This window comes from Pan paniscus, chromosome 1 (genome assembly GCF_029289425.2).
Source record: "Pan paniscus chromosome 1, NHGRI_mPanPan1-v2.0_pri, whole genome shotgun sequence".
NCBI lineage: Eukaryota > Metazoa > Chordata > Mammalia > Primates > Hominidae > Pan > Pan paniscus.
Genome location: NC_073249.2, coordinates 116,578,763 through 116,589,706, shown reverse-complemented (window position 1 = coordinate 116,589,706; position 10,944 = coordinate 116,578,763). Strand labels below are relative to the sequence as shown.

Genomic DNA, 10,944 nt, shown 5'->3' with positions numbered 1-10,944 from the left:
ACCGTGTTTATACACTCACGGATAAGGCCACTCTCATGCTCACCCCTAAAACTGGAAGGCCAGTGGTGTGGCTCTGGTACCTTTCAGCCACAGCCCATACCAGCTCGGCTATGCAGGGTACTGAGAGAGTGTGTGCCCTGTGTGTTTGCTGGCTTTCCGCCCTTGGGTCATTGTACCAAGGGACACTTGCTGGTGTTCATCCTGAGCCCATGAGAGAGCAAATCCTTATGTGTGTGTCACTTAGGAACATCAGCCCCACAAGTCTGGTCTTTTTTTCCTCACTGTCTTATGGCTCCTCACTATAATTGTAACCTTTTAGAGAAATAAGGATACCACCTCACCCTCTTCTGTCTTCTCAGCTACCTCTGTGTTGAGCCCATGGTAAATGCCTAGATAAGTCTTGGCGTGAGTGTGAGGGAACCAATAATCTTGTATGTTGCATAGTTTGGTGCAGGGAAGGATAAATGGTGATGTTGCAAATCCCTTAATTCATTACCAGAGGATTTCCTCTGCCCCAAGTAATATAGAAGGATACCCAGAGGCAGAAAAGAACATTGAGTGAAATATACATAACTGTCTGAATCACTGCGTTCTTGGGAGAGTTAGAGCAACCGTCAAAGCCCCCGAAGTATCCATTTTTATTGGTTTTGATGTTGATTTGATGTTGTTAGAGATTCAGGTCTCATCTTCGCTTCTGAGATCATCTGAGTAACATCGGTGTTGGAGAAGGGAAGAGCAGAGATGAGGCATCCACAGGCAGCCCTGGATCCTGAGTGTAAACATCTGGGAGGAGGCGGGGGATGCAGGAGAGCCTGGCCTCCCCAGCTTGCCAGGCACAAGGCTGAGCGGGAGGAAGCGAGAGGCATCTAAGCAGGCAGTGTTTTGCCTTCACCCCAAGTGACCATGAGAGGTGCCACGCGAGTCTCAATCATGCTCCTCCTAGTAACTGTGTCTGACTGTGCTGTGATCACAGGGGTAAGTTGCCTAACATTCTCTGTGCCTTGGGTTTTGGGAAGATGTCAGGGTCTGCACGGGTTGTGAGCCCAGGAACCATGCAGGAGGCTCTGTTGGCTCAACACAGTGTGAACCAAAGGGAATGGGGAATTATGCATTAAAGGGATTGCATGCGATTTTCAGACTAGTTAGACCTCACTCTACTAAATGGGATCTGCTTTTGAGAAGCTGTGTATGAATCAAATCCTGTTTTAAATGTGTTAGCAGAGCATTGAATATTTTGAAGTTCAGTCCTTTGGTAAAATGAAGATTCCTATTAAGTAATAAGGAATTCCTTTATAAAGTGGATTGGCAAACCTTAATTTATCTTTTGTGTGAATTTTAATTTTTATTTATGGCCTGATTCACATATTAATATTAATATTAATTTACATAGCATGTTGACTTAATTAAAGGCAGTAAGCTTAATTAAAGGTGGTAAGCTTATACACTTCTATTGTATAAACTTAACCTCTGCTTAGAAAGGATATCTTTGCAACTCTTTCACTCTGTGCCTGCCTAGTTAGTTCTGAGAGAAATATGGGTGACACTAACATTCAGCTGAGTGTACCCCAAAGCAAGCATCCAGATAACAAGTAGAAATCCAGTCTCGAAGCAGAGAAGCAGAGGTTCAGCATATGGGCACTGTACAATTGGTTCAAAATATTCAGATCATGGCTTTCTCTCAGAAGTTTGCTTTTACCTCAAACCACCTTCAAATAGGGGCACATGATGTGTTATGGTAGCAGGACCATTCTTATTGAAGCAGAAAGCAATGCTTTACCTGAGAGCTTTCCATATAAAATCCACTGGAAGAAAAAGGTCGGGGGAGCAGGGAAACTAACTTTTAGTTCAGCCTCCACCAGCTTTTTACATGGATAGTGGAAATGTAGAGAAATGCCAAACAATTCCTGGAATTGGGTTAATTTTACCATTCACAGAAAGGACAAATTCTTTCTTTTCTCTTTTAAAGGAAAAACACTGAGTTCAAAAGAACAAATATTAAAGGCGAGTCAAATGCTTTTGAGATCCAAAGCAAAAATAAAAATAATTGTGAAGGCAGAATTATACCTAATGAAGTGTTTGCACTGTAGGCTGCCCTTCTATGGGGTAGCTTGAAAATCTGGGAGGGCAAGAACAATGGAGAGAAGCCCCGGCTGCTGCACGGTGAGGGCAGGAGCAGCATGGTTGGCCTGGATGCCAGGCTTGCCTCACCACCCGTGCCAGCTCCAGCACTGGCCCAGAGTAACATCAGGGCAGACAGATCTGAGAGCGGCAGGCAAACATTTTCACGGTGAAAAGCACAATAGAGAGCACTTTTCCCTAGGTGAGGGAAACCCAGGAAAGACAGGTGAGTGGTGAGAACAGGGCAGTAAGGGGAAGTCAGGAACCCCCAGGCTCCCCACATCCTCCATGTCCTGCTGGTGTCTCACTTCTGATTTTCAGCAGGAGCCCAGGCTCCACCACCTCTACACTCCCCTGCTCCCTGGACTGTAACTGTCCCCACATCCAAGGCTTTATGATCCTTCTTCCAAGAGTGGGACAGTGATGCCCCACCTCTATGGGAGAAGAAGAGTCGACTGGGGTTTCCTTTACCCCAACCCCAAGCTTTTGCAGCCTGGCTGGGTGTGAGATGTGGCCTTGCTGGGCTGGAGACAGGCACAGCTGGGTGCCCACCACCCGTAACTCCTCTGCATGATCTGTGGAGCTGACATCCACTCTTTCCCTCTTGGGTCTGAGCAAGTAGGAGGCTTCCAGGTCCTGCCACGTCCCACACAGCAGCCTGAAGGTGCCCATAGGCTTTTATTGGAGAAGAGTGATCCAAAGCCCAGCTTTGCATTTCAGCTCAGAAAAGCCACATAGCATCTCTGAGAATGGCAAGTGTGGATGCTTCTTCAGCAGGTCCCCACCTGAGTCTGGGGCAGTTAAGAGTTCTGTCTTCCCTGGCTCTGGCTTTTATTTAACGTGGGCTCACGTTAAATGTGAGCTTATTTAATGTGGCCTTCTTTACAAATGGTACCTTCCCCAAACCAGGCAGGGCCGCTCAGCCCCTGTTCTGCGATCCTCTCTGGGGATCATGGAAGTCAGTAGAGAAACCCTGGGAGAGGCACCTGTTCACTGGGGTGCTGGCCCCTCGGCTGAGGCTGGGCCACTTGAGGGCCAGGATGGGGGTGCTTCCATGCAGAGGGGAGGGACTGACCACAGTGCAGAGTCAGGGCTGGAGACTCCTGGTCCAAGGCAGCTCAGTACTGACCACCCAGGAATTTGGGCCATCAGGGTCCCTCCCACCTCTGAGAATTCTAATTAATTCAATTCCACCAGCATCCACTGAGCATCTACTTAGCCCTAGAAAAGCAATGCCTTCTAACCTCCAGCCTTGTCAGAAAAGGAGGACTGTCTTCCTTCTGAGTGGCCTCCAGGAGCTTGGAAGTTCCTCAGATCCAGATCCAATGCCCCGCTGAGCCCTGAGCCTCCCCATGAGGGGAGCAAGGCAATAAAGTGTGGCCCAGGGTGTTCTGTTAGGCTAAGGCCGGGGGTGATACTCTCAGCCTCTTCTTGCTCCATCCTGATAAGGGCTTTTTGGATCTACCCTTCCCTTCTGCTTTCTCTTGGGTGCACTAATGAACTGTTCCCTTCTCTCTCCCTCCTACAGGCCTGTGAGCGGGATGTCCAGTGTGGGGCAGGCACCTGCTGTGCCATCAGCCTGTGGCTTCGAGGGCTGCGGATGTGCACCCCGCTGGGGCGAGAAGGCGAGGAGTGCCACCCCGGCAGCCACAAGGTACTCTGCAGACACTGCATGGGTGCACATATGTGGGTGGGCCATGCGGGGAGCAGAGGGTGATGTCCTGGGGCCTTGCTCTAGCTAGGAAGGCTAGAGAGGCTGGCTCCAGAGAGGCAGTCTAGGGAGGCTGTGGCTCCAGAGGACTTCACCCTCCTCTGACAGCTGATCCAGCCCTGATCCAGCCCCTGAATGTCCAAGGGGAAGCAGAAGGCTATGGGGTTGCTGTGCCCCCGCCACCAACATGCATCCACCTTACTTAGTGCCCTGCAGATAACACATTTGTACATTTATTTGTACAGGGCCTGACATGATCCATCTACAAACTTCTAGCACAGGTTGGAGAACCACTGATCTTTATTTGATCCTCACTGCAACCCTGGGCAATGCTGAGGAAACTGACATACAGCAAAGTCATGTGACTTGCTTAAGGCACACAACCAATGAGACAGAGCTGGGACTGGAACTGCAGTTTTCCGATGCCACCTCTAGTTACACCTCACTGATGTTGGGCACTGCCTCCTTGTTTTTGGGGGGCAGCCTCAGGTGAAGGGGTGCCACTGATCTCATAGGCTGTTAAACAAGCTGGGCATTCCCAGTCCCTAATTTGCTGTGTGGACTTGGGCAAATTACCTCACGTGCTCTCGGGCCACACTTATATGATGAGTGGAGCAGACTCACTACCTCTAATGTCCCTTATGGATCTGATGAATTCAGATTTGGGAAGGATCTCACATGCCCTTTGCTCTGTAAGAACTTCCCTTCGGGGACACAAAAGTAGACCCACAAAATCGCCTTCCACACCTGGTCAGGCCTACAGTGAGGCAAGTGAGGTGCCCACTTTAAGAAGTCACTCTCTCTTGTGGCCTAAGTACATAGCTCCTGCCTTGCTCCCACTCCTTGACCTCCAGCTCCCAGTCCAGAGTCCTCTGGAGCCACAGCCTCCCTGCTGCTCTCCCTCTCTGGAGCCACTTTACCACACTTTACCAGTTAACCAGTGAAGCTCCCAATTCCCACAGCTTTTTCATTAAAATGCAAATGGTGGTGGTTCAATCTAGTCTGACATTGACATATTAGAAGGCAATTAGGGCATTTCCACAGGCTCTCAGGTGACTTGCTCTCCTCCCTGGGCCTTGCCCCTCTCCCTACATGTACCCCTCTGTCTGAATTAGACCTTCCTGAACACAGGCTTTCAGGCTTACCAGCTGTCTTCCACCTGGACTCAGGCATGTTTCCTGCTCTTCGGGGACTTGCCTGCATCCTGGCTCGGTGCTCATCTCTAGGCACGGAGCATCCTCCAGCGGTTTCTCTCCCAATCACAGCCCCTGTCCAACCTCCTGTCCCAGGACGAAGAGGGGCTAGGGAGTGGTGAACGAGGCAGGACAATGTGGCAGTCCTTGTAACCTTGGGGAATGTGAGGTGGTTCAGCTCCAGATCCATATTCCCAATACAGACAACAGTGGTGAAAAAAACTAATGCTGAGTGCTTCCTGTATGCCACCCTTCATACTGGGTGCTTTTTGTTATTTTAACCTCTTTATAACCACATGTGGTAGTTGCTATTATTAAACCATTTTACAAATGATAAAGCTGAGGCACAGAGAGGCCAAATGATTTGCTGATTATCACACAGCTGGGAAGTGGTAGACCTGGGATTTGAACCCAGGCAGTCTGACAATGGGCCCATGCTCCTAACTCCTCCCTGAGGATACCCCATTGGTTTAGCACGCCTCTGGGGTGTGAGTCAGGGCAGAGATGGTGGCTGTCCTATTCACGGCTGCACTTGCAGCACCCACCATGGTGTTGAGCCCATAATGGATGAGCAACAAACATTCAATCAATGGACATGTGTGTGCGTGTGTGTGTGTGTGTGTGTGTGCAGGCACATGTGTGCTGAGTCTCCAGAGCCAGGTAGCCTGGGTGCAAATCCTAGCTCCTCCACAAATTAGCTGTGTGATCTTGGCGTATTGCTTAGCCACACCGTACCTCGGTTTCCTCATCTCTAATTGCTATTATTGTTGTGCTAGGTGCAGTGGAGAAGTGGGCTAGGGTGTGGGGGTGAGACATTTGCCAGTGCTGGGCTGAGCAGAGACTGCTGCCAGGAGGCCCACCTACCTCCCTTTGGTGAAGGTGTTGATTTCTTCTCTCCTTAGGTCCCCTTCTTCAGGAAACGCAAGCACCACACCTGTCCTTGCTTGCCCAACCTGCTGTGCTCCAGGTTCCCGGACGGCAGGTACCGCTGCTCCATGGACTTGAAGAACATCAATTTTTAGGCGCTTGCCTGGTCTCAGGATACCCACCATCCTTTACCTGAGCACAGCCTGGATTTTTATTTCTGCCATGCAACCCAGCTCCCATGACTCTCCCAGTCCCTACACTGACTACCCTGATCTCTCTTGCCTAGTACGCACATATGCACACAGACAGACATACCTCCCATCATGACATGGTCCCCAGGCTGGCCTGAGGATGTCACAGCTTGAGGCTGTGGTGTGAAAGGTGGCCAGCCTGGTTCTCTTCCCTGCTCAGGCTGCCAGAGAGGTGGTAAATGGCAGAAAGGACATTCCCCCTCCCCTCCCCAGGTGACCCGCTCTCTTTCCTGGGCCCTGCCCCTCTCCCCACATGTATCCCTCGGTCTGAATTAGACATTCCTGGGCACAGGCTCTTGGGTGCATTGCTCAGAGTCCCAGGTCCTGGCCTGACCCTCAGGCCCTTCACGTGAGGTCTGTGAGGACCAATTTGTAGGTAGTTCATCTTCCCTCGATTGGTTAACTCCTTAGTTTCAGACCACAGACTCAAGATTGGCTCTTCCCAGAGGGCAGCAGACAGTCACCCCAAGGCAGGTGTAGGGAGCCCAGGGAGGTCGATCAGCCCCCTGAAGACTCTGGTCCCAGCCAGCCTGTGGCTTGTGACCTGTGACCTGTGACCTTCTGCCAGAATTGTCATGCCTCTGAGGCCCCCTCTTACCACACTTTACCAGTTAACCACTGAAGCCCCCAATTCCCACAGCTTTTCCATTAAAATGCAAATGGTGGTGGTTCAATCTAATCTGATATTGACATATTAGAAGGCAATTAGGGTGTTTCCTTAAACAACTCCTTTCCAAGGATCAGCCCTGAGAGCAGGTTGGTGACTTTGAGGAGGGCAGTCCTCTGTCCAGATTGGGGTGGGAGCAAGGGACAGGGAGCAGGGCAGGGGCTGAAAGGGGCACTGATTCAGACCAGGGAGGCAACTACACACCAACCTGCTGGCTTTAGAATAAAAGCACCAACTGAACTGAGATGTGTGGCGTGGTATTCCTGCTGTTGGTTTCAGCCAGGGCCTATGCCTCTGTGGCAACCTGGGGAGGAAGGCAAGGACCAGGTTGTGTCCAGGTTGGGGAGGGGTGTGACTGGTGTTCCTCCCCTCCCCAACCCCACCAGGGTCTCTTTTTTGGAGAGAGTGGATTTCAGGGTCTTTTTGAAGAAAGGATAAGAGGCAGGCTCGTGGGCTCTGGGCAGGTGGTGCGCTGCTCAGAAGGGTTGGGGGCAGGAACGGGCTGTGAGCTGACATGGGCTGGAAAGATTCCATTGCTGAGATTGCTTAGCAGGGACCAGCTGCAACTCTCATTTTTGAAATTTGGTCCCATTTGTTTTAGGTTAAATATTTGACCCCACCAGGCCACTGTGTGCCTGGAGTGAAGAAATCCACATTACTGATGGAGCTGGCAAGGACGTGAGCCCTCCATCTTAACCCAGAGGCTGGGAGTCTCCTCTAAATGTAGCTTCCTGGTCTCGCTGTCTCCTCTGCTCCTCAATTTTTAGTCTAGAAAAATGTAACATACAATAGGAAAGCACATCGTGTTCCATTCTATTTCTTAGAAGCCTCCAGGAAGACGACTATGGTTGCTGAGGCCTAGAGGGCTGGCTCTGCGTGTGTTCTCCATCCATCAACCCTCCCTGCTCAGGGGATGCCCAGGACAGTCTTTACTCCAGGACCCACTTAAGCCAGGCCAGGCCCCCACAGGGTCCTTTCTTTGTTTTTTTGTTTTTTTTTGTTTTTGTTTTTGTCTCCTTTTATGGACATTGTCACCTGCTGTGGTGACTTGGGACCTTCTTGCAGCCCTTGAGTCGCTTTCTCCCTTGGTTTCAGGCTCAGGTCCTGGATATAAAGTTCCCTTCCACGTCCAGGATTCCATTTTGACCATGGCTTGTCCTTTGACATTCATAGCTTTTCTCGAGGTACCATTGACTGCTGCCTGGTGGACTTTTGTGGAGCCCTTTCTAAATTGTGACCCTCCCTGCAAGCAGAGCCATCCTGGATGAGGCAAGTTCTTGTCTCAGAGCAGCGGAGGGCAGGCAAAGGTGGCTGCAGGCACCAGGACACCCCATGGTGCTCACTAATATGCCGTTGCTGCTGCGTAATCTATTAGGGTGGTGCAAAAGTAATTGCAGTTTTGCCATTAAAAGTAGTGGAAAACCACAATTACTTTTGCACCAACCTACTAATTGGACCCATTTTCATATTTTCTTTTCTGTTTTTTAAGAGAGAGAGGGGGCTGGGCACGGTGGCTCACGCCTGTAATCCCAGCACTTTGGGAGGCCGAGGCGGGTGGATCACGAGGTCAGGAGATCGAGACCATCCTGGCTAACACGGTGAAACCCCGTCTCTACTAAAAATACAAAAAATTAGCCAGGTGTGGTGGCAGGTGCCTGTAGTCCCAGCTACTCGGGAGGCTGATGCAGGAGAATGGCGTGAACCCGGAAGGCGGAGCTTGCAGTGAGTCGAGATTGCGCCACTGCACTCCAGCCTGGGCTACAGAGTGAGACTCCGTCTCAAAAAAAAAAAAAAAAAAAAAAAAGATAGAGAGAGAGAGAGAGGGTCTCTTTCCGTCATTCAGGCTGGAGTACAGGAGCATGATCATAGATCACTGCAGCCTTGAACTCCTGGGCTCAAACGATCCTCCCACCTCAGCCTCCTAAGTAGCTGGGACTACAAGCATGTGCCACTATGCTTGGCTAATTTTTCTTTTTTTTGTAGAGGGGGGGGTCTCACTATGCTGCCCAGGCTGGTTTCAAACTCCTGGGCTCAAGCAATCCTTCTGCCTTGGCCTCCCAAGGGGATTACAGGCGTGAGCCACTGCACCTGGCCCATTATGCAAATCCTGATATGCAGTTTGGAATTGTATGTCATACCCACTGGAAAGGTTAAGAATCAATGCATTTTCTTTTTTTTTTGAGACAGGGTCTTTCTCTGTCACCCAGGCTACAGTGCAGTGGCACGGTTATAGCTCACTGCAGCCTTGATGTCCTGGGTTCAAGCGATCCTCTGGCCTCAGGCTTCTGAGTGGCTAGGATCATAGCTTTGTGCCAGCAAGCCTGGCTAATTTTTTTTTTTTTCTTGAGACAGAGTCTCGCTCTTGCCCAGGCTGGAGTGCAGTGGCACGATCTCAGCTCATTGCAGCCTCTGTCTCCTGAGCTCCAGTGATTCTCGTGCCTCAGCCTCCCAAGTAGCTGAGATTACAGGCACACACTACCATGCCTAGCTAATTTTTGTATTTTTAGTAGAGATGGGGTTTAGCCATGTTGTCCAGGCTGGTCTTGAACTCCTGGCCTCAAGTGATCTGCCTGCCTCGGACTCCCAAAGCGCTGGGATTATAGGCATGAGCCACTGTACCTGGCCAAGCCTGCCTAATTTTTATTTTTATTTTTTTGTAGAGACCATTCTCATTTCTTATTATCCGAATTTTGAGGAATGTAGAATTGGTCCCCATTCCTATTACTGAAGACAAAAGGGCAGAGAAAGGAGAGGCTCGGGGGGTTAAGAAGAATACATTTGTGAGTATTCTTTATATTCAGGAATATGTTCTTCATAAATATAAAAATAATTTACTTATAAGAATGTACCTATAAAAAAATGAATTAGATGCAATTAAATTAAATTAGAAACAGATGAAACTGACATAGCTTCAAGATAGGGAGGAGCCTTCAATTGCAGCCTTTACCTCCTATTTGGCACCAACACTTTCCTCACCAACTGGTGGTGTCTGCTACCATCTAGTGGTTAAAGTGGGGACAGCACAGGGGAGCTGAAGTGGAAAAGATGGGCGACTCAGAGGCCACTCCTCAAAGCAGATAGGGACCATTCTGCAGCTATCCTCAAACATTAGTCTTAGTAACAGGTTTAGAGGGACGGCACTTCTGTTTGTGGAAAGAAGTCTGCCACCCTATGGACCACACGAAAAATGCTTAATTGCTACTTGGGCCCTGTGCTATCCTGGACACTTCTTTCTTCGGAGCTGCTGTCCTCTTCCTGCTGGGATTTTAGGAAAGGCTGAGGGCATCCCCTCTCACAGCTTCTCAAGGATCGAGAAAGTGGAGGTGGGCAGGGGTCGGAATAACACTATCGAGTGTCCCCTTCCTTCATTTGTGTATCCTTGGGACACAGCATGAACGGCAAGAGCTGCCTCTCTGAGGATTTTTCATCATTCGATCCCCTCCCCAAATCTGCATTTCTGTCATTCACCTTGGTCAAGGCTTCCACCCTCTCCCTGGTATCCAGAGGGAGGCCGGGGTGGGCTAGAGCCTGGAGCCCTCGCCACCAAGGAGGAAGGGCTAGACACAGACTGAGAGGAGGGCAGCCGCCAGAGCAGTTACCCTGGGAGCTCTCCTGAGGGCCTGAAACACTCAAAGGAGATTAAGTGGAAATCTGCTGCTAAACCCAGCTCCACCTGAATATTTAACAGTGAACATGGGACAGTGTAGTCCATAGAATGCCAACTGGCTGATTGAGCAGGCACAGGTGAGTGCATGCTGACTGCTGTTCCTCCTGTCCAGTGATCCCCTTCTGAGGCCCCAGGAGGCAGTGGCCAGAGGTGAGACCCAAGGAGGAGCAGGAAGCCTCCCAAAGCCAAAGGGAAAGGTCAGCTCAGCAGAGGCTCTGAGGTTGGGGACCTGCTTCAGAGTTGAATGTGCAGGACGAATGACAGCTGGATTTTACTTAGAGTGTGTGTTTTGTCTAGGGTGGCTGTGCTTGGGCAGGGGCTGAGGTGGGGCCAAGACCCTCGAGCTATGGAGGGCAACACTTGATGTTTGTCTTACTCCGTTTCTGCTGCTATAACAAAATACCTGTGACCGAGTAATTTATGAAGAACAGAAATGTATTTCTCATAATTCTGGAGGCTGAGAAGTCCAA

General features: G+C 50.1%; 1 protein-coding gene across 1 annotated transcript; it reads left to right on the top strand.

Annotated features, from left to right (window-relative positions):
* The first annotated feature begins 805 nt into the window (after window positions 1-805).
* Window positions 806-9,741, top strand: PROK1 (prokineticin 1). The gene is made up of 3 exons (XM_003810659.6): window positions 806-975; window positions 3,647-3,772; window positions 5,925-9,741. The coding sequence occupies exons 1-3, from the start codon at window positions 904-906 to the stop codon at window positions 6,042-6,044; spliced, it is 318 nt and encodes a 105-aa protein (XP_003810707.1). The 5' UTR covers window positions 806-903; the 3' UTR covers window positions 6,045-9,741.
* The last annotated feature ends 1,203 nt before the right edge of the window (window positions 9,742-10,944 follow it).

Coding starts and splice junctions, on each gene's coding strand:
- PROK1 (XM_003810659.6), top strand. CDS start 904: ATGAGAGGTGCCACGCGAGTCTCAATCATGCTCCTCCTAGTAACTGTG. Junction 976..3,646: donor ACTGTGCTGTGATCACAGGG/GTAAGTTGCCTA, acceptor TCCCTCCTACAG/GCCTGTGAGCGGGATGTCCA. Junction 3,773..5,924: donor GCCACCCCGGCAGCCACAAG/GTACTCTGCAGA, acceptor TTCTCTCCTTAG/GTCCCCTTCTTCAGGAAACG.